Below are 23,960 nucleotides of genomic sequence, written 5' to 3' on the forward strand. Positions count from 1 at the left end.
AGATGGGTAGAGTCCAGTAGAGGTCCAAATGTGGAGCTTCCACTTGTCTTCTCCCCATGGAGTTATGACAGCATAACTTTCTCAGCATCAGTGTGTGACAGTATACTCATGAGTATTGCCAACCAAGGGAGTTCCCCCAAGTTCAGTGTCCAGAGTTTTCACTGTGGCTCTATAACATAGGCGTGGTTGATTTTCCCTGTGACTGATCCTGATCTTGGTCTCCAGCACTTCCAGGTGTATTGGTGACCCAAAGCCCACCCTAAATTACATTGTTAGCGTGGCTCAGAGCCCCTCTCCTAAATCACATTGTAAGTGTCTGGCTGATCCAAGACCACCAAATATATTCCTATCATGCATGACATTACAAGGACTGAGAGATTACCTCCTAGAAGCCAAGGGCATAGGTCACATCGTATTTTGGGTAAGGTTAAATTCTTTACTACACAGGACCTTAGGAGTGTGTGACCAAGTTTTCTGTGTTTTGCTTTTTAAAAAGGTCAGTTAAATCTCAAATTATCTATGAAATAAGGAGAAAAGCTACTGTAGTATTCATAGCTCAGAACAAAAGACAACTCTGATATTTTAGTTTATTCATAGAATAAATTCATAGATTCATCCTTTTTTCTTCATATTTTAAATTCTGATATATATCATATATATATGAGATATATATTTTTTGTCAGGATACTAGAAGCTCTGTAGAAAGGTTTTAAGCTCTATTAATTTAACTTACTGAGTTCTTTGAATTTAACTCCCATTCTTGAGAAAAATCCAGAAGTGTTAAATTCTGATTTACAGTTTATTCCTGTAGGAAGTCAACATTTCCCTCCTAAGTTATGATAAGCTTTGGTGTAGATGCAATAAAAGTAATTATTCTTTCTGTTTGTGTTGAGAAAATATAATAAAAAACCCTGTTCTAGTTTTAAAAAATTGATCTTTAGACTAAATTAAAGCACAGAAACTTGCCATGAATACAGTGATTATTTGAGTGGAATTTTCACTACCACCTCCTAGGTGGGGCCATCTCTATTGGGAGACAGTTCTCTATTGGTAATGTTTTGCATATCATCTAAGTTTCCTTTGTTTTGGGCTTTTTTGAAGATATTTTTATAACTAACAGCCTTTTACAAAAGAGACAGTGTCTTTGTCTAAAGGACATGTTCGCTTACAGTACAGTGAAATAAAATTAATGTCTTGCTGTGCAGCAAAGTTTAGGCTACCTTACCTTTTTAACCTAGCTTTGACCTGTAACAAACGATTCAAATTCCGCAAGCTCATGATGCCTACTCTGTTCCTCAGTCCACTAAGTATGCACCTGTCTCTGTGGTAATTGGGACTTGGGAAAACAACATAGGTGCTGATACTCTGGTTACCTTTATAACTGTGAGTAATAAAGTTCTTTGTCTCTGATCAAGGGATCTCATGTCTTCTCCCAATGTTCATGAGACTACAGTAGGCTAATATGTAAGCTTGAAAGCACTATAAATCTCAGTTCCTTCACAGTGCTTGGTGCTTACCTCCCTTTTCCTTATTCATAGAAAGTGTTTTCTTTTTAGCCTCTCCTCCTCTAATTTCTAACCTCTTTAATTATTGATAATATGCCACTGTCTGGTTATCCTTTCTAATGTTCACTTCTGAGCCAAATCTCATGACTACCAATTTTTTATTCGTTAAAGTTTAAGCTTTAATTAATTCACTAATTCACTCATTTATCAGATTTTTAAAAGTATTTACTATTTACTACGTATGCACTTGAGATAAATGGTGAAGAAGTTAGTCATGGAATACTACATGGAAGTTTCCAGTATTGGCTTTATGTACTTTCCTTGTCTCATCTTATACTATTGTCTTCAAAGAAACTGTGCCCCAGCAAACTAGAGTGAGCTTCAAAGTAGGCCCTGTTATTCTCCAAGCCTGTACCTTTATCTATTCCTAAAATACTCTGCTTCTGGATCTCCATCAATTAAAATTGAGTCTATGCATTATAGCTTCATTTTAATTACGATTTCTTTGTAATTTTTCCTTTTTAACTCCACTTAGAAGTGATCTTTTGTCTCCCTTCAAATGATACTTACATATATTGTAATCACTGAATGCATTCCTTAATCCTGTAACAATGGCAACTTGAGGAAATATAAAATATTTTGCATAATTTTTATGTTTTATAGTGCCTTATACATAGTAAGTACTCAATAAAACTGGAATAAGACAGTAAATACAGACATGAGAAGCACCCAAAGCCAAGCAAAGTCAAGCAAATGCAATTGATAGAGTTTCTTTCTTCCTTCAGAGCTGGCCATTTGAGCATCAGCACACACCACCAACACAAGGTCTGATGGTCTGAGTTTAACACTATCTGGGTCTTAGTGTCCCCATTTTTAATAACTAGGTAAAGATGATAATTATATTTTGTGCCTTATTGTGAGATGCTTCAGAGTTCCTGACAAACAATAAATAACCTGAAACATAAATCTAGACAATGAAATTATTATTACATGAAAATTTTATGCTAAAAATAAAGTAATTTTTTATTTTCACTTTAATTAATATAATAAATCTAACTTTGTGGCATCATTATGAAAATTTCTATAATTTATACTGGTAATAATATATGATTATTTTATATTATTTTCAATCAGTATTAAGTATGCATCATATAGTAATTATATCATACTTTTATATTATATAATCATATTTAGCATTTTTATTAAATGGAATTTATTGAGTGCTTATTATGTGTCATGCATTATGCTTAATGCTTTACATACAGTAACTTCAAGAGGTAGATGTTATTATTTCTATATGTGATGTGGGAAGAGAAAGTCCAGAAATGTTAAGTAACATGCCTGGGGACATAAGTAACCTTTAAAATTAATGGCCATAATGATTGAGAAACAGGATGCCAAGAATCAGGCTTTAGTTGGAGATTATACTCCTGTACAAAGTTTGTGTTTCACGAAGTGCGATTTCTGACAAGGGAAGCAGAGAAAAGTTATACTAATACATTGTTTAGGGTTGTTTCTCCCAAGGATTTTAGAATTAGGGAATAAAAATAATAGAGTTTATATTAACAGGTGGAGATAAAATTCATTTCTGCAGCAGCTCTATCCCTTTAGCATTTTACAATACAAATTATTTATGTGAAAAAGTTGATTACAGTAAAACCATTGCAAGTAAAAACTAATATTCTTGATAAATAATATATATATATTAAATATTTTATATGAGTAATTTTAGATACTTGAACAGAAAGGGAAAATATTACACAACTAACATTGAAATGCATAGAGGAGCAAAAATAAATTATTGTTATTATCTCTGGTTTCTACTAAGGGAAGAGTCTATGTGTTCAGTAATGTGCAGAATTAGACTTTTCATCTTGCTTTGATCGAGGATTCAACATTTACTTAATACTTATTATCCTTTACTTCAGTTTGGCTGCACAATTAAAGGATTCTTAAAGCCAACAGTGAGAATGGTCTTAATGATTACTTGTTTTCATTGCCCATTTTTGTCCCTCTACAGTAAGAGGGCAATTAGAAGGAAAGCCAACTCAGTGTCTTTTTCTTCGCCTGTGAGACAAAGACAGGGAATTCTAGTGTTGATCATTAAAACCATCCTTGAGCAGCATTTTCTTTTATTACTCTTATCCTGTGAATTCTCTTCTATTAAAAAATCTGTCTTGTATTTCGTGATGCTATCATGATGCTTTCCTGGTGACTTTAGAGATTGTACTAGTGAAAAGAGTGATTATCATCTAATAATCATTCTAAGAAACACAATAGGCACAGGCAATAAAGAGTCACCTCTGTTATACCTAGTAAAAATTTTAAACTAATGAACTCTAGCATACAAAAAGAAAGACTGAGTTTAATTAATATACTGTATATATTGTATACCTATAACTCTGTCAGTCAGATAGCTGCTTTAAATATCTCTTACGTACACTATTCTTCATGAAAAGTCAATGCTTATAACGTCTGATAATATCAATATCAATATATAACTTTGGTATATCACAGTTTTTTTCAAAGTGCTTGAGAAGCATTAAATAACTGATTAGAAATGTAATTCTGGTCCATCAAATTATGATTTGATAATAGTTTAACCAAAAAGAAAGAATCCATTCCTCCTCTTTTACTCAGTGTAATGAAATTACTCCTTGTCATTATTCAACTTGTATTTTCAAAATGGTTATTAATATAAAAGCAAAGAGATGCCTTTGAAACGTTTACTGAACACAACATGAATCACTTTCTGAAAAATTACAATATGCATATTTTATTTTATTTTTTATTTATTTATTTATTTTTTTACAAGGAGAACACCAAACATACTTTATTAGCACAAAAAAAGCAGCCATAACAAGGCACAGCAAGCAGAAACATACATTAGCAGTCAAAGGGATAGTGTTGCATACAAATATAGCTCTTCTTTTTTGTAGCCTTGGCAATAGCCATAGGGATGTAAAATAACATTCTGTAGCAGCAGGTAAGGAAACTATGGAGCACTCACCAGTGGTACAGAGCACATTAACAAAAAGACACAAGAATGGATTCGGCTACTGTAGTGCAAAATGTCTAGGACAGAACTGTAAATTCAGTTCAGTTACTAAGAAGCAAACACTAGAACTTGATATAACTTCCAAAAGAGCTCACTCAAGTAGTAGTACATATTATTCTAAGTGACAAAAAGGTGCTAAGTAAAGTTATTTACAGATATAATGGTTGTACAGTACCTTTTAAATCTGCAATTTAGGTTTCAGATTTTCCATTAAGAATTAACTGCACTGAAATTCTATAAATTATACTTAAGCAATTCAGCTATGAGAGTTTACAAAAAAGAGACAAATTCTGCCATCCAAATTATTAATTACAGTTCAACAATATCTCAACATCAGCAACCACTGTAGTTACTATTATGTGACTTGTTTGGGCATCTTCTAGTGTCATGTACTTCATGGTTCACAAAATCATCCTGGGCATAGGAACAGATCCAACTTTTAGGAAACAACAATTAGACTGCACATCAACTTAAAAAAAAAAAAAATCACACGCAAGACTACATTGCAGCAGCTATTCCAAACGCCTGTTTTAAGTTAAAGCACTCATTTAAAAAATTAATACCTAGGGCCTTTCAATAAAATTCTACTACTAGCTTTGTAAGTCTGAAATTTTAAGAATGACTATTTAGAAAATCTGGTTTACTTAACAGTACCTTTTGCAGAAGAGAGAAGGCGTCTGATTATAAACTACATCAACACGTAAGTGAACTGCACTATGCCCTTGTGGCCAGAAAATTGCATTTTTTTCTAAAAGGAAGGCAGTCTTTTATTCTTTTTGGACTTCCAAAGCTTGATTTATAGTAACTACAAACATCACTATTTTTGGAAGGTTATAGAAAAACTCTTAGAAAAAATAATTTCAAACATTAGTCACACTGTTGAAATACTCATCCAATATTAATAATTTGTTCTTCAGTAAGAAATAGAATTCTTCATAACAAATGCCCCAGAGTTGCCTCACTCAAATACTACAGCCATTAAAAACCAAACTGTTAGCGAAATCGGCAAAATGTTTTTGTAGTCTTACTTAACACCTGTAGCTCTATCCTCTGGTGTTCCAATAGGCACCATATTTATCTGAATAAGTAACAGCAGGTCGCATCTGACAGATACTAACACTAAGCTTATATACTGTATGAAAAAGCCTAACACTGCTACGTGTGCTTGCTATAGGTGTACTGTCTGATGCACATGAAAGCGGACCTAGTTAACACCCTTTGGGGACCGGAAAGTTTACTTTGCCTTGACTGGTTCTCGTTCTAACCAGCGAACTCTAACTTTTTGTTTATAATGATACTCTTTAAAAAAATCCTGTAACATTGAGGGTAGAGGGAGCCCATCAATTCCATCATACGTAGTGCACCTGCAGATTACCGCGCGACAGATGTACTGCAGGCTAAAAGGAAAAGTCCTATTTAGTGATATAGTAAGCAATGGTTCAAAAAACATGCACGAACTGGGATCTTTATAATGTTCTAAAAGTCCTGTTACAGTGGAGGAGTGAAATACACAGGGGTCATGGGCATCGAAACTAAAGTTGTGATTCCACTGCTCAATTCGGGCATGCAGGGATCTGTTGTAGCGGCGGAAGCTCACAGAGAAGAGGTAGTCCTCTTGCGCAGAGTCCCTGAGCAAAAACGTGCCTTCAGGTTTCCCTTCGAGAAGGGCTTCTGCTTCATAACGGTCCATCACTCCCCAGTAACAGGGATTCCCTGTAATTTGAAGCAAATCAGGCACGAGGCAGTGTATGTAATCAATCTGTGTGTGGACTTTCCAAGCTCCCTGTCTGCTAACATGGGTATGGCTGTCTCCAGATATCTGGCGCTGCTTCTGCCTCCGTGACTGCAAACACAGGGTGGTTGTATCCTCTTCCGAGTCACAATTAGCTTGTGGAATTGCAGAACTGTCCCCACTTATTTCAGTCATTCCAGGAGCTAACTTTGGTCCCAGTTTATATAATGGATTAACTTGTGCAGTAGCTTCAAATGTATGTATTTGTGCATTGGGAGGGGGATCAACCCCTTCTTCAATACTAAGCCGCCTTCTCTCTCTAAGCCTATCTTCTTCATCTTCTGTAGAAACCAAAGATGGATCAAATGTATCAAAAAATGTTGAATGTGGGCTCACAGGAGCTGTATGCTGTTTAATCAAATGCCATTTTTGGGCTAAATCTGAGCCAGCAGGAAATGGGCATTTCTCAAGCATTAATTCAGACAGATGGATTTTTCTTTTATTGGAAAAGAGAGGCTTTGACTGCTTGCTGTAAGTTCTCATGGGAAAACACAAGCCCACAGTATCCTGCAACCTCTGTCTCAGAGAGCGACTTCCTACAGCTCTGCTGGAAACACTGTCCATGTCGTGTACAGAACTTACGCCGTAGCGCCTCTCTCTCCTTTGAAGTCCACTTCGAGTTCTACCAAACTTCTTATCAGCATCCAATGAACTCTGGGTCTTTGTAGAACAGGAATGTTTTTTCTTCCCACCCCATGGAGCATGTCGAGAGTAGGAATCTCTTCGTGCAAGTCTTGTTCCTGGGGTAACACAAGAATCATTATCCTTTTCGATGCTTATTTCAACAATTTGAGGGATTTCTGTGGCACAATTTTGATTTCTCCTTGAAGAATTCTTTGAAGGGCTTAATCCCAGTTGTAAGGCAACATTTTCTCTTAAGGGACTGCTTTGTTGCTGAGGAGTTGAGTCTCCTATGCTGATGTTTTTCTCTCTGACAGACAAACATCTGTTGGAGTTCATGTCCACATTTTCACTACGGCTTCCTCCCTCATGACCGAAGAGATTCTGACACCTGTATTTGAAGTTATTCCACATTTTCCCCACTTTATCCATTGATTATAAAATCTCCAGATTCTGAGTCCAGCTGGCCCTGCTTCAAACTATCTTCCATGCTGTCTCCAGGAGAGCCACATAAATCAGCACTGGGACATGGTTTCTGTTCAAAATTCTTCAGTGGTCTTTCCCCCGTTCGGGGCGCGCGGGGTGGCCTCATCCAGGGCACCTGCGGCCAGGCAGGACGGGCCCGGACGGCGCAGTCACCGACAGGGCGAGTCCGCCTGCCCTCTGGTGCGTCCTGTCCCCTCCGACTGCCCAGCCAGCGCAGCCTCGCTTCCTCCGGACGGAGCCCGGAGACCCCAGCTCCGCCGGATGCCCCCGCCAGGCCCCCACCCCCTTCCCTGCCGCCTCCCCCTCTTCACCCGTTTCCCCTCCCCCCTCCCCCCAACCCCCACCAGAATGGAAAATACCTCCCGGGGCCACAATATGCATATTTTAAATAAGTAATCTACATTACTTTCAACCAACTTTCAAGCATAATTGGTATTTGATGAATGTTTGTTAAATACAAATCTCAGTGATAGAGCTCCAAGGAGTAAAAAAACATAGTTACCTAACATTTTTTTTCCTTAAAACTTCTGGGAATAATTGATATCTAATAAAATGGTATTTATTTATACCTAAATGTAATTGAGTGTGCCATGTAGAGTTTCGTTAGATTGTGTGGACTCTTTCCACTACGAGAACAACTTTCATTTATGAAGCAACACTGCATGTGATCAAAATTAAACTTCCACTCCTGGCCCCATCAGAAATTCCAATATGGCCAATTAAAGTAAACACTGATACTTCCTAAGAATATGGCAGACTTCGGCCTGGCGTTCAGTGGCTCACTGGCGTAATCCCAGCACTTTGGGAGGCTGAGGCAGGAGGATCACCTGGTGTCAGGAGTTCGAAACCAGCCTGCCCAACATGGCGAAACCCCATCTCTACTAAAAATACACAAAATTAGCCAGGCATGGTGGTGGGCACCTGTAATCCCAGCTATTCAGGAGACTGAGGCAGGAGAATCGCTTGAATCTGGGAGGCGGAGGTCACAGTGAGCCAAGATTGTGCCACTGTACTCCAGTACTCCAGCCTGGGCGACAAGAGCAAAACTCCTTCTCAAAAAAAAAAAAAAAAAGGAGACTTCACCTAGTGAATTTTAATTTGATGTGTCAGAAAGTTATACCATTGCTTTTTCTTTTAATAAAGCTTGTAAAATTAAACACTGAATGAAAAATTACATAAACCCATGATTTAAACATACTAACTTCAGTTATTATATACATATAAATCCTGAAATGTAATTGGAGTATTTTATTGTGAAAATTTTTAAAGTATAATGCCTCTATTCTCCTACAAAAGCTTTGCTTGTTTCTTTTTAGAAGAAAAATACACATTATGAATAGGGAGTATGTTTCCATTTTGATATTTATTATTTCATTAAATTGATAAAGCTATAGTTAAATGTAATGTACCAATATAACATGAAAAATATGGCTGGGCATAGTAGCTGATGCCTGTAATCCCAGCACTTTGGGAGGCTGAGGCGGGCAGATCACCTGATGTTGGGAGTTCAAGACCAGCCTGACCAACATGGAGAAACCCCTTCTCTATTGAAAATACAAAATTAGCCAAGTGTGATGGCATCTACCTGTATTCCTAGGTACTCGGGAGGCTGAGGCAGCAGAATTGCTCAAACCCAGTAGGCAGAGGTTGCAGTAAGCCGAGATCGTGCGATTGCATCCCAGCCTGGGCAACAAGAGCTAAACTCTGTCTCCAAAAAAAAAAAAAAAAAAAAGATCAAGCTTTGCTGGAAACTATTAGGGCACTGATACATCTAAATTTTCTTATATTGGGAAGATATGTCTAGTGTTTTTCCTTAAACAATAAGTAATGAATTTTTATTTTCATTTTCTTCCCCTGTGCATATTTCTATGTACCCTTTACAATTTTTTAATTTTATTTTTAAATTGGCAAATAATAATTACATATACTTGTGAGGTACAATGTGATGTTTTGGTATATTTCTACATTATGAAATAATTAAATCAAGTTCATTAACATATCCATCACCTCACATAATTAGCATATTTTTATGATTCAAACATTTCAAATCTTTCTTGGAAATTTAAAAATATGCATTACGTTATTAGTAACTGTACTCACTGTGCTGTGTAAGAGATCTCAAAAATGTATTCCCTGTGTCTAACTGAAACTTTGTATCCTTTGTCCAGCATGTTCCCCTTCCCCCACCTTTAAAAACATTTTACTGCTTGTATAATAAAATATTTATGGCACTACATTGACTACTATTATGCATCTGTTTAGTCAGATTTTGTGAACATTTAACTCATTGTATTTTTTTGAAATGACTGGTTACACCTTCAAAAGCAACCCTCATTTGTGCCCTCTAGACTGTTCAAGACAAAATAATGAAATTATATCAGATGAAAGATGCCAGAACCATCTCAATTAGTTCAATTGACTAAAATATGCATACTTTATTCATATTTTAGACCACATTCATCTGAATATATAAATTAGATGGTTATGCAAAGAAACCAACCTAGCTGTCTATATGATTTAGGTAAAATAAAGATTATATTGTATAACACTTTTCTATACATTTTCTCAGGAATTCCAACACTTTGAAGCTTCTATATGGGGATTTTTTTTTTTTTTTTTGCAATAGCTAAGAAATAATTAGAGATCAATTTTTTTCTTATCTTAAAAATAGAGTATGTAACCATTAAGTAATTATTCTTTTAAAATGTCAAGAAAGGCAATATTAAGGAAAGAAAAGAAAATTCTAACCTCTAATGTTCTATGTTTACAATACTAAATCAGGTTCTCTTTTCTGTTATAGAGTGGAAGAACCTCAAACCAAAACCCCCCAAAAAATATCCTGTTCCTTTGCCGTAGCTGTACAGAATCTCCCAGAAGTCATTCAGCTTCTTTGAGACCCTTCTTACTCACTGAAAAAGAGTACAGTTATGCTCTTCCCAAATACCTGAATGTTTGTCAGTAAACTTCATGACAAGTAATGAATATTGCTAAACACAAAAATATGGTAATTCTGTATATTAGTTTGTTACAGTGGCATAACAAATAATCACCAATTTAGCAACTTGAAGTACAAATTTATTAGACAACAGTCTCTTTACCCCAGATCCAGGTTGACTTGACTGACATCATTGTTCTGAGTTTTATAAGGCTGAAACTTAGGTGTCATCTGTCTTGGTCTTACTAAGAAGTTCTGGGAAGAATCTGCTTCCAAGCTCATTTGAGTTGTTGGTAGAATTAGTTCCCTGTGGTTGTAGGACTGAGGTCCTGTGAACCTGCTGACTGTCATCCAGGGACCAGTTTTAGCTCCTTGAGGACTGCCAGGCCCTTGCATGTGGATTCCTACATCTCAGAGCCAGCAACACCACACATATCCTTTTCACACTTGCAGATTCTCAACTGCCCCTGCAGCCACCTCTCCCTTCAAGAGGTAAATGAAGCCACCTCTTCTACTCCATCTCTCTTCTGCTTCTGGTTAGAAACAGTTCTCTGTTGATAAGGGCTCATGTGAATAGACTAGGCCAACTAAGCTGGATGATCCGGAATAATCTCTCTATATTAAGGTCTGTAACCTTAATTATATCTGCAAAGTCCCTTTTGCCATGAAAGGTAATGTTTTCACAGGTTCCAACCTCATACTGTAATCCAAATGTGAAGTTATTTTATCAGCTCTGTAAATGGATATACAAGAATGAGCTTGGGAAATTAAAACAATACTGGTCAGAGTCAAGGGAGTGTTCATGTTAAGACTGGAGTTACTAAATAGTGTTTTTAATCAGATGTGGGTTTGATCCAGAATCTGATCAGAATGCAGGAAGGAAAGGGACCTGTGCCGTAAATGACCATACCTGAAGCAGGTTTCATATTGAAGAATAATTATTAAAATTTTAGATACAAGTAAATATACTTAATAAAATTTCCCCAAACATGTAATTTAATAAAATCAACGTTGGGCAGATTAATATGAACACGCTATATCTTATCTGTAATAATTTACCTTGATTAACAGAGCTATTGATCTCAATTTAAAACAACCCTGATTCAATTGGTCGGTAGATTGTTTAGTGCAGAATATCAGAGATACAATGAAAAAAATTTATTAATAAAATTTATTCATTAGCAGATAAATGTTATAGCTGAAACTACATTTATGCAGTTACGACACAGGCAAATTTGCTTCCGTATAGTTTTGAGTTACTCTGGCATTAACATAAATGCTGTATGCTTGATATTTTAAGTTATATGACGGAGAAAAGGTCATCTGCACTTTTTACAACTTAAGAACATTGCTTGTTTTACTCTTAACCTCTTTTTAATGTCAGTTTAATATTTTCTTCTATTTGAGAAAGGGACTAAGTAGGGGGCAGTTTCAATATAGGTATTCCAGTGTTTGAAAATGTATCCCTATTCTCACACACATTTGAAATGTACTTTTTTGATTAAAGGTGAAGAACTTATATTAAATGAAAACATTAGTAATTTAATTTAAGAAGAAAACCAACTCTGTGGTTAATATTTAGCACAGCAACTTTTAGAGGCACCACCATTCTTGCTTAAGAAGTACATTTTTCTATTGAAGAAGAGTAGAGCTTATTTTTGAGGTATAAAAAGTCATATATCTGTTGTAGGGGATCTGAATGCCTCAGCATCTGTGAAGTAACCTTTAATTTAAAGAGAAAGGATTAAGTTTTAGTGTTTTCATTAAGTGCTTCAATCTTAGTAAGTTTAACTTTATGTTGTCACAAACATGTCACCATGAAGATCAAGAAGTTCATTTTATTGTTATCCTGAACATTTGTCTTTATGAAATAACTTATATTCTTACTAAAGTTTCCAAATGTTGGGAAATAGTAAATTCTATTGCTTCCAGATATTACCTGTTTTAAGCACTATGGGTATATAATGAATTTCCAGAGGTTATTTTTGTGGTTATTGTTTTGTTTTGGTATAATTTACTGGAAGAGTCAATATATACCTGAAATAACATTGCTACTTAGCAGTACACATAAATATTCAATTATGTATTTCAACCCCTGAGTTTCCTAAGTCCATGGTTAATATACCTTCTGTTGAGAGAGAGAGAGACAGAGACAGAGAGACATTATAAGATATTGATTGGCTCATGTAATTACGGAGGCTGAGAAATCTAAAATCTGCAGTCAGCAAGCTGGAGACCCAGGACAGCCTATATTGTAAATTCCAGTCTGAAAGCCAGCAGGCTCAAGCCCCAAGAAGAGCTGATATTTCAGTCTGAGCCCAAAGGTGAGAAAAGACCAGTGTCCTAGCTCAATCAGTAAGGCAGGAGTAGTTCCTTCTTACTCAGACTTTTTGTTGGTTCAGATCTTCAACTGATTAGATCACCCCACCCATATTAGGGAGGGGGGATCTTTACTCGTCTACTGATTCAAATGTTTATTTCATTGAGAAATACCTTCACAAACACACCCAGACTAATATGTGGTCAAACGCCTAGGTATTCCATGACTCAGTAAAGTGGACACATAAAATTAACCATCACAAATCTACCCTTTGTCAGCTTGGCATCCATATGCATCTCCCTAAACCATACTTAATCTCCAAATAAAGACAATAACAAGGTCATGTTTCCTCGTAACATAATACAGTTACCCTGTGTACAACCAAAAACACACTAATATGTTAGAAGAGGGGATTAAGTCCTGGAATGATGTTAACTCTTCTCCCTGATGTTCTGTAACTTACACACTATGATGTAATATCAACACATCTTATTTTACATGATAAGAGAGTAATAGAGGGGAGAAAATGAAAATATTTGCTTTATCCATCTGTCTGTACACACACACACACAAATTTATTACAAAATAAGGTGAAAACACTCATGACAACTAGTTCTCATTTCTCTGTAACTGGCCACATGGCTGTAGCTGGTATTTACAACTACCTTCTTCTATTACATTTGTCTTTAGCAAGCACCTCAAGTGGTCATGGTTCTTTACATGTGTCAGTCGAGGAAAATTATGAGACAAATCTTAATCATTTTAGGAGATTTATTTGCCAAAATTAAGGATGGGCACCAGGGAGACAGGTCTGTGCCTTTTTCTGAAGATGATTTTTAAGGCTCCAAATTTAAAGGGGAAAGAGTGGGATATTGAGAAGTACACAATTTTCATGTAAGAGAGGGGTAGGGAAAAATAGTCATTCATGTCTTTGTCTGGCTCAGTGAATCTGCATTTTTTACATAAGATGACAAACGAATGGGGTAGAGGAAAATGCAGGGAATCTGCATTTTGTATAAGATGACACAGACAAATTGGACCAGGCGAGAAATCAGATGTGCATTTGTGTCTAGTGGACTGGAGGCGACTGCACCTGTAAAGATAAGCTATCAATTTGCATTGCCATGGGGAAGCTTTAACAGCTCACTAGGAATTTCTTTGTGGGCAAAATATGGGGGAGGCATGTAGTTTTTTGTTATATTGTAGCCATCTTATTTAGAAATTAAAAGGGGGAGGCATGTTTGTGTGACCCAATTCCCAGCTTGACTTTTCCCTTTGGCTAAATGAGTTTGGGGTCCCAAAATGTAATTTCCTTTGACACATGGTAGGGTGATAGAAACCTTCATTCATGAATGGTCTGGACATTATTAGTCCTGCCTGGATTAGGTTAATGTTGTTTTCCACTGACCTTAATCACAGGGAATGGTAATACTAAGAGACACCCTAAAGGATCTCCTGTATTCCAGATATATGTTTCCTTACCTTCATTGTGGAGTATTGCTTCAGTTTTCTCTTGGTAGTCAGGATCAATCCCTCCAGCCAGCACAGTAGCTCACTTCTTTATTTAGTCAGAGGCATGAGAAGCACAAAGTGGCCAGGCGGTAGTCTTCACTCTCAGTTCAATGGAATCATCGTTACGTATATTGGTGGAAGTATTCCTCTCTTTACAATTATGACCCCTAGGCCAGAAGACATAAGGTTGCAGGAACCAGAAACAAATATTTTCCTACTGGGTCACTGGGAAAATAGTGAGTGATGCTACTTCTATTTTCATCCCTTGATTCCTAGGCCTGTGAATTATGGCTACTGGAGAAGCCATACCTCATATTGGATACTGATTCAGAATATATACAGCCTCTGGAAAACCTTCCCCAACCCTGTAAGATATTGCTACCTTGCTGGCACTATAACTGGATCTTCAATATGCCCTGCTACTATTCTGTCAAGCCAGCTGCCCCTGGATGATTGGGAACATGTTAAGACCAGTGAATTTCCTGAGCATAGACCCATTGCCACACCTCCTTTGCTGAGTGAGTTTTTGGTCAGAAGCAATGCTGTGTAGAATACTATGACGGTGGATGAGGCATTCTGTCAATCCACAGAAGTTTTGGCAGAAGTATTGCATGTAAGGAATGCAAATATGTATCTACAGTGTGTTATTCCTGTGAGAAAAAAAGTCTCCCTCTTCCATGATAGAAGTGATTCAATGTAATCAACCTGACACCAGGTAACTGGCTGATCACCTTGAGGAATGGTCCATATTGGGGACTCAGTGTTTGTCTCAACTGCTGGAATACTGGGAACTCAAAGGTGACAATAGCCAAGTATGCCTTGGTGAATAGAAGTCCATGTTGCTGAGTCCATGTATAACCTCCATTCTGCCATCGTGGTCGCTTCGTTCTTGAGCTCATTGGGTAATGACAAGGTGGCTGGGGAAAAAGTCTGACTGGTGTCTACAAAACAGGTCATCCTATCCACTTGATTATTAAAATCCTCTTCTGTGAAGGTCATTCTTTGGTGTGCATTCACCTAGGACACAAATATCTTCACTTTTTTTCTTTTTTTACATGGAATCTCTCTGTGTCACCCAGTACAGTGCAGCGGAGTGATCTTGGCTCACTACAAATTCTGCCTCACAGGTTCAAGCAATTCTCCAGCCTCAGCCTCCCAAGTAACTGGGATTACAGGCACCCCCACCATGCCTGACTTTTTTTTTTTTTTTTTTTTGTATTTTTTGTAGAGACAGGGTTTCATCAGGTTGGCCAGGCTGGTTTCGAACTCCTGACCTCAAGCAATCTGCCTGCCTCCGCCTCCCAAAGTGCTAGGATTACAGGCACAAGCCACCATGCCCGGCCTATCTTTACATATTTTTACCCATTCAGAGAGGTCTATCCATATGCATCTTCCTTAGGTTTCCCTGTCACCAATTTCCCTATTATCTTCCTTCCAAGTTCCTAATCATCTAGCCACCATTGTCTGTAGCCCATGCATTGTGCTACAGAATTGCAAATCTGGTCATTTCTCCTTCCAAGCAACGTGAATAATGAGGTTCACTGCCCAAAGTTCTTCTCACTGGGAGGATTTCCCTTCACCAGTGTTTCAGGGATGTTTCAGAAAGGAGCTGTAGTTCTGCAGCTGTCTACTTTTGGGTGGTGCCTGCATACAGGACCATTTATAAATCAAGTACCAGGCTTTTCTTTTCTTTCAACCAAATGTAGGGACTCCCTGCCCATGAGGCCACAGGTGCAGACAGGAGAGAGAAGGCCATGGAGCAGGAGTGGGGATCATGGGTATTTGAGCCATTTCTTTATGGAACTTACTTATGCATTCAGGTTTTGCTTGGGCTGGATAATGTATTTACTACTTCCATTTGATGATGGAGTGTTGTTTGCATGCCCAGCTTTATGGCTTCATAGGTTAGTTAACTACCAAGTTTATTATGAGCATCTCAAATTGCATGTTAACATGGTGGCCTGTGTTTAAGTGTTCAGTCTCTACTAAGTCCCAATATTAGGCCAAGAGCTGTTTCTCCAAGGGGGCTAATTATTTTTAGATGATGCAATGGTTTTGCTCCAAAATCCAAAGGGCCTGTACTACAGACCTGTAGGGACCTGTGCTATCCTTCACCTATAGGAACTTGTCAAAGGCTCTAAACAGCTTCCACTACCACTACCACTGACACTTTAAGCACCATTGGATCTGCTTAATTGTATGGCTCATAGTGGAAGAGCAGCTTGCACAGCAATCTGGATCTGTTGTAGAGCCTTCTCTTATTCTCGGCTCCACTCAAAACTAGTGTTTTTCTGGTCACTTGGTAAATGGGCGAGAGTAACACAAATAGGAGTGTGTTTTCTTCCAAATCCAAAGAAGCCCACAAGACAGTAGGTCTTTTTTTTTTTTTTTTCCTGGTTGCAGGAGGGGTCAGATGTAACAATTTACCCTTCTCCTTAGAAGGGATATCTTGATATGCTCCAAACCACTGGCAGAAAAAAAGGCCCTGAATTTTTGTCAGATTTATTTATCACTCTGACACAGAAATGTCTTACCAAGAAGTCTAAAGTAGTTGCTACTTCTTGCTCACTAGGGCCAATCAGCATAGTGTCATCAGTGTAATGGACCAATGTGATTTGTTGTGGAAAGGAAAGGTGATTAAATCCTTGTGAACTAAATTATTACATAAGGCTGAAGAGATGATATATCTCTGCAGTAGGACAGTGAAGGCATATTGCTAGCCTTGCCAGCTGAAAGCACATTGCTTCTGGTGGCCCATATTGATAGGGATTTAGACAAAGGCAGTTGACAAATCAATAGCTGCATATCAGGTATAAAATGAAACCACATCTACAGCAGCTGCAATTGGAGTCACTACCTGAATAAGCATACGATAATCTACTGTCATTCTCTAGGATCTGTCTGTCTCCTGCATAGGTCAAATAATCAAGTTGATTGCAGACATGGTTGGAATCACCATCCCTGCATCTTTCAAGTTCTCAGTGATGGCACCGACTGCTGCAGTCCCTCTGGGAATGTAGTATTGTTTCTGGTTTACAGTTTTCCTAGGTGAAGACAATTCTAGTAGCTTCCATTTGCCCTTTCCCACTGTAATAGATCTCACTCAACAGATAAGGGAACTACTCGGATTCTGCCACCAGCTGAGTATATTTGTTGCAATTATGTATTCTTGAACTGGGGAAATAACCAAAGGATGGGATCAGGGATCCAGTGGACCAGCTACGGGACAAAATTGAGCAAGAACTCTATTTGCTGATATCCATAAGCCCCTACTCTGACTGGTAGACCACAGCCGTGTGGTCTCCTGGAATTAGTATCAATTCAAAGCCAGTATTCAGTAGTCCCTGGAAGATCTGATTATTCATTTTTCCCAATGCACTCTTACCCTGGTAAAAAGATAGAGATTCCTTTCAGGAAGGGTGACAGAAAGATTAACAGTGTAAACTTTTGGCAGTGTTTTGAGTTCCTTCCTCAAGAGTACCCACCCTCCCCTCATTTAAGGAGTTCTGGGTCTATTTACTGCCTCAAGGCTAGGAATTGATTGAGAGAGCATGGCTCTGTTTTTATGATTCAGGCTTGACTTCTATTCACTTGAACTGGAACTTAGTTTTTTTTATCTATTTTACTTTTAGAAACACTATCAACTAGCCAATGTCATAGTCCTTCTCGACTCAGATTAATCTTTTGATGGCTGCTTCAGCTCTGCTGTGCATTGTCATAACCCTTCCCACTTTGCCTTTGGTGGTTGAGTGCTCTGTATCAGCCCCTGCCATGCCGGGACTGGTTACTTCCATTGCATTTAGGTTTCCTAATTCAGTAGCCACAGTTTCCACTGTAAGGTCTGGCTTATGGATAAGTGAAATCAAAGAGCTTTGAAGGATGCTGGGACTCCCCTTGCATATTTACTTTTCAAAGTATTTATGAAAGGTATGTCTTCTGGACTCTCCTGTTGCGGGTTCTACTTAAATGACATTAAGACTTTAATGACAAATTCACTCTAATATTCCAATTTCTCTAAGTTTTTAAATCCTCTTCTCTCCTTTAAACCAAGGCAGGTCTGGCATCACCAATTAGCTCATGATGGATCGTCTTTTGATACATATTTCAACCAACTAAGCATACAAACTGTTAGAACCCTTTTCCAACTCCCCAAATTACAACATTTAGTACAAAATCTCTCCTTTTGAGCTCATATCAACACATTCAGCCTGACTTAACTTTATATTCAGAGTTACACTATACTCTTACTATCCATTCCCACACGTGTTTCCAGGATTTCTGTCTGTATACATTTAGAAAACTCAAGTAGGTCTTTTGGAATATAGGACACCTCCTAAGGAGTCACAATTTGTACCTTGTCTAGTTATAGGTCTAGAAGTAAAGAGGGATAGTGGGGAAGTGTCCTGAGGAGGCTCAGCATCAACTTGCAAGGCAGTTGTCTCATAGGAGACCATTACAGTCTCCACAGGCAGTGTAGGGCTAATTCCCTCCGATGGGGATGGAGAGGCAGCTTTTTTGGCAGGGAGGCCTCTGCCACTGGCAAAGAGGACTCATCAGAATTTAAGAACTCAGTAACCCTGGCTGCATCAGGCCATTCCCACATGACCCCAAATTTTACAAAATTCCATGTCTTTCCAATCAGTGCCCTCACTGTAACAGTAGACACCCTGAAAAAGCTGGGAGTACACTTGCATTATCATTAAGCCAGCTGAAGGAGGATATTCTGCATTTGATTTTTAACGGTTTCAATTCTGCAGCTACTGGAAATAAAAGTCTTCTTGTGGGAACACACAGATGCCTTCAGGCTGTTTCCGTGGTGCTTAAACCAGGAATTCCAATTCCTGAGCTTTTCTTTCTCTACTTTTTCCAGTGACAATAGGAGGTAACCAGCCAATCCCATTACAAATATAATTGTTCATATATATTTGACATAAGTGTCCAAAAATATCCTATACACTTTCACTCAGATACTTGCTTCTTATAAGTAGTGGACTAGGAGTATCATAGAGAGAGATTTTGCATATTTGTATTGCCAGATCCTGCCAGGGACTATCTATCACTGCTCTTTCTGCTGTTGGAATCGTGTTATTAGCATCTTTAAACCTAATCTTATCAGATTCTGTGCCTCCACGTAACCACAGATGGCTAATTTGGTCATAAATTCAGGCATTAGTAAATGGTTAAAATAATAGTATCTCTTACATATCTCATTTTATTTCTTACCTGTTTTATGTAGACTGTTAGATTTCTGAAAGTTTAAACCTCTCGTGTTGCTTATTTTTCTCTCCTCTGCTACGTACGTTTTAGTGTTATTATGTCCTTTAAAACTGCAAAAATGAGTAGAGGCTTGGTTTAAATGTTACTTAAAATTGTGAATTGGAAATACTGAGTACTTGGTGTTATTTGAGGCTATGTTATATTCACATGGCATGTATGGTTCCCAGTGGGCAAATGATATTTTGGGAGACAATCTTTTTTTTCATGATTAAGTCTTACTTTACTTTCTCTCTCTTCACAACCAATTAATTGTTCGCTTTTATTGGCTCTGTTTTCATGATGTCACTTACTTATCTTTATTCCTACCACCAGCATCCTATTTGAGGGTCTTATTAACTCTTTCTGGAACTTTTATTTAATGGACTCTTTCTCTTTAATCATTTCTGCCACTGATCCATTCTGAGGCCAATTTAATACTGTAAGAACAGAATTCTTATCAATAATCTTTATTTCTCACCACTGCCAACTAAGTTGAATATGAAACTCACAGTTTAATATGTAAGACCCTCCACATCAGGGCCTTGTGCTACCATTTCAAACATTTTTGTTACTAGTCTCCTACGTATAGAGGTAGAGAAAAACTGGTCACTTTATTGTTACTGACCAGTTTTGTTTTGTTTTGTTTTCTTTTTTTGCAGTTGCATTTGCATTCCTTTGCTTGTGCTGTCATCCCTGATGGACTTCTTTACTCCTTTCCTGTAATCTCTTCCTTGGAGATACCACCTATACTCCAAGATTACATCAAATGTCTTCTCACTCTCGAACAAAATACAACCTTTCTATTCTCTGAAATTGCACAAGAGTTTGCCTAAATTCCATTTCAGGGACTTATAACATATATAATATTTTCAACATCAGATTATATATTTTTTTCATAAATTATTATAAACAGTATACCTTCTGCAAAGTATAAATAGTGACTTACACTTGCAAAGTATATAATAAGCATTTTTAAAATTTTCCTTAATTGATATCACTATTTGGTGAGTTGCAGGTGGCATTAAGATCATGGGGCAGTGGAAATCAGAGCAAATCTATCCACAGTGTCTGGTTCTAAGAGTGAAAATTGTCCAAGCCTGGTAAAGAGCAGAAAAGAGTCAGGGTGTAATGAGCAGAGAGAACTCTGGACGAAAGTGGGACAGACTAGAAGTGATAGTTATTGCTTGGGCTCATTATCACTCTGACTCTACTGGTTAAGTTTTCTGCAGAAGGAAATAAAGATTTTGCTAGCATGAGTGAGCACTACTGTGTAGGACAAATTCTCTAGAAAGTAGAAGAGGTAAGGAGCTTCTCCATATTGGAAGTAGAAGTAAATAAATTCTTTTTATTGGAAGTTGAAATGGTATTATCTTTTGGTAATTAATGATTTCTTTGAAACTCTAGTGTTAAGTATTCAATACAAAAATTGCATTGTGTCTTGTCCCTACAAATCAAGTTTGCAGTGCAGTCTGAAAAATACAGACACTTTTGGTTTCAATTTTACAAACAAGTACATGACTAGATTTCTGTGTATCTATGAAGATATAATAAATTATTTCATATTTTCATATCTCATTTGGAATAGGCTTAGAATATCTAAGGGACCACTATGTTTTTTTTAATATTGAATTTGGGTGATTGTTTTATTGTAGAAGCAATTACTCTCTCAAAGAAAGTTTTAAATTTAATGGAACAAGCATTCGGTAATCTGTTGTTATTATGTGCAAATATGTAAGTGCTGCTACGAAAGACACTAGACATGGTTCTTAGTTCCGAATACTTACACACTTTAAACAATTAGTTTGATATTAAAATAATTTTATAGTTTTTAAAAAGACCTTACAATAATTAACAAAACATCTGTGCTTTCATCCTTTGCAATTAGGAAAGAAAAGCTGAAAGTATGTACTTGTTTAAAAAAAAAATGGCAAATTTGTGTATAATGGCTTCTGTGATATCGGAGGGTGGGGAGACCCTGCCTGTGATCTTATGTATCATGAGTAGATGATTTATTAAGTTAGATTGGAAAGTCAAATCAAAATAGAAATTAAAACAGTTTTCTCTCGTGGTTGACAAAAATCCATATTTATTCATGTTTGGCAGATATTTTAGTGTTTTGGAAGAATGTTAAATGCAGTGCCTGGGCTACCATACACAGTTGTTTAGTTTGTGGACTGCATAACTTCAAAGGCCCCACATTCCTCAGGATGGGCCAGATAATTCTGCAGTGACAAATGCACCCTAAATCAGGGCAGATTATGGTAACAATATTTTGTTTCTTTCTCGTGCTGTATGAGTACTGCTGACCAGCCACTGCTCTGCTACATGTCACCTTCCTGCCAGGTTCTAGGCTAAAGAAATATCTCATGTTATCAATTTCTGGTGAGGGAAACAAGAAAAAGGAAACAGTGAAACATAACCCGACTCCTAAAGCTTTTAACCAGAAATAATATAAGAACTTCAGCTTGTATTTTATTGCACAAAGAAATTAAAATGACCAACATTCACCAAAGCATGGACATATAATCTGCCTACAGGATACACCATGGAATATTGGCAGACAATAATGTGATCTACCAGAGGCACCATTCGTATACAATAAGACACAAATGACATCATTCATGTATGATGTGTTGTGCCAGGAAGTATCTTTTCTGTTTGTTTATATTAAAGCAATATAATATATTATCTGTTTGAATTAAAAGGAAAGATAGAAAAATTCAGACAGATGGAAAATATGGGTTTGATAAGAAATCAAAAGCATGTATTCCCTTCTTTAATACTTCTGAGGATCATTTATCTTTTCACATACCACCAACCTAAAAGTAAAACACAAAGGGAAACAGACGCCTCTGATGGTACCCAGCTTTCCCTCTACCTCAGAAATTCTACATTGTCCCAGCTTCCTCATAATTAAGTCTCAATGATTTCTGTTTCAACTTAGACCCTGAATTTCTATGTTTTCAGCCTCCATAAATATTTATGTTAGTTCTTTTTAACTCTACTGTATGTTTAGGTATGGATATTGATGTTTACTTTTATTTTAAAATAATCCCAATCTAAGTTACTTAGAGAATTGACTTAGACATTTCATTAATTTTGAAGTTCAAAACCCTGAGTGTCAATAACAAAGATAACTAGCTGATAACTCTCTGTGCTTTAAGATAGAAGGTGTCATAAAAGATTATTTAGGTTCTTTTTAATATTATCAAACTCTAAACAATAGCGTTCATTGAGACAGTTTGCATGAGGAACAGCCTAATTTATCCAAGTCATATTTTTATATAATCTATTTAAAATAAACAATATTCTTTAGTGTTGATTAATTCTAATGTATAATAGGTTGTCCAAACTAATATTTGGAAGCCAGAATCTTCTTAAAATAAATAGATAGCTCACCATTTTTATTATTGGTACCATAGCATCCATTTTAATGCTCTGAAGTTTTAATTACTTATTTCAATACTACATAAATTAAGATTTTAGACTTTACCTTTCTCTTTGATTCCATAACAAAGATTTAAAGTAATAGAGATTTCAATATAATTTCATTTTGGATGTATTTAGTAAAGAGAATCCACTTAAGACATTTTTCTTAAGAAAGTAAAGATTATTAATTTCATCCTTTTCACATGATGGGATATATTTTAAAATAATTAATTTTGTTTATAATTTTGCTGACATAATGGAAAATATCAATTGTTATAAGGTTATTATAAAATAATTATTTTGTTTTACTGTGACTGAAAATGTTATTTGTAAATTCTGACACCTGCTTTTTTTGTTGCGGGAAGTCAGGGACCCTGAACAAAGGGACTGGCTGGAGCCGAGGCAGAAGAACATCAATTGTGAAGATTTCATGGACATTTATAAGTTCCCAAAATTAATACTTTTATAATTTCTTACACCTGTCTTTACTGCAGTCTCTGAACATAAATTATGAAGATTTCATGGACATTTACCACTTCTCTATTAATACTCTTATAATTTCTTATGTATGTCTTTAATCTCTTAATCCTGTTATCTTCGTAAGCTGAAAATGTACGTCACCTCAGGACCACTATTGTACAAATTGATTGTAAAATATGTGGGTTTGAACAATGTGAAATCGGTGCACCCTGAAAAGAACAGAATAACAGTGATTTTCAGGGAACAAGGGAAGATAACCATAAGGTCTGACTGCCTGCAGGGTCAGACAGAATAGAGCCATAGTTTTCTTCTTGCAGAAAGCCTATAAACAGATGTGTGAGTAGGAGAAATATCACTGAATTATTTTCCCAGCAAGGAATAACCCTGGGGAAGGAATGTGTTCCTGGGGGTAAGGTCTATAGACGGCCGCTCTGGGAGTATCTGTCTTATGCAGTTAAGATAAGGACTGAAATGCGCCCCGGTCTCCTGCAGTACCCTCAGGCTTACTGGGATTGGGAAATTCCAGCCTGGTAAATTCTAGTCGGACCAGTTCTCTGCTCTGGAAC

The 23,960-nt window shown here is 37.0% G+C and overlaps 2 protein-coding genes across 7 annotated transcripts in view; one reads left to right on the forward strand and one right to left on the reverse strand.

The window, feature by feature from the left end:
- The window catches only part of EPHA6 (EPH receptor A6), a 928,471-nt gene that overhangs the window by 329,871 nt on the left and 574,640 nt on the right, over nt 1–23,960 (forward strand). The window lies entirely within an intron of this gene.
- LOC101012072 (suppressor of cytokine signaling 5-like) lies at nt 4,571–7,655 on the reverse strand. Its single transcript, XM_003893827.5, has one exon. The coding sequence runs from the start codon at nt 7,406–7,408 to the stop codon at nt 5,798–5,800; it is 1,611 nt and encodes a 536-aa protein (XP_003893876.3). The 5' UTR covers nt 7,409–7,655; the 3' UTR covers nt 4,571–5,797.

The sequence above is a fragment of the Papio anubis genome, chromosome 2 (genome assembly GCF_008728515.1).
Source record: "Papio anubis isolate 15944 chromosome 2, Panubis1.0, whole genome shotgun sequence".
NCBI lineage: Eukaryota > Metazoa > Chordata > Mammalia > Primates > Cercopithecidae > Papio > Papio anubis.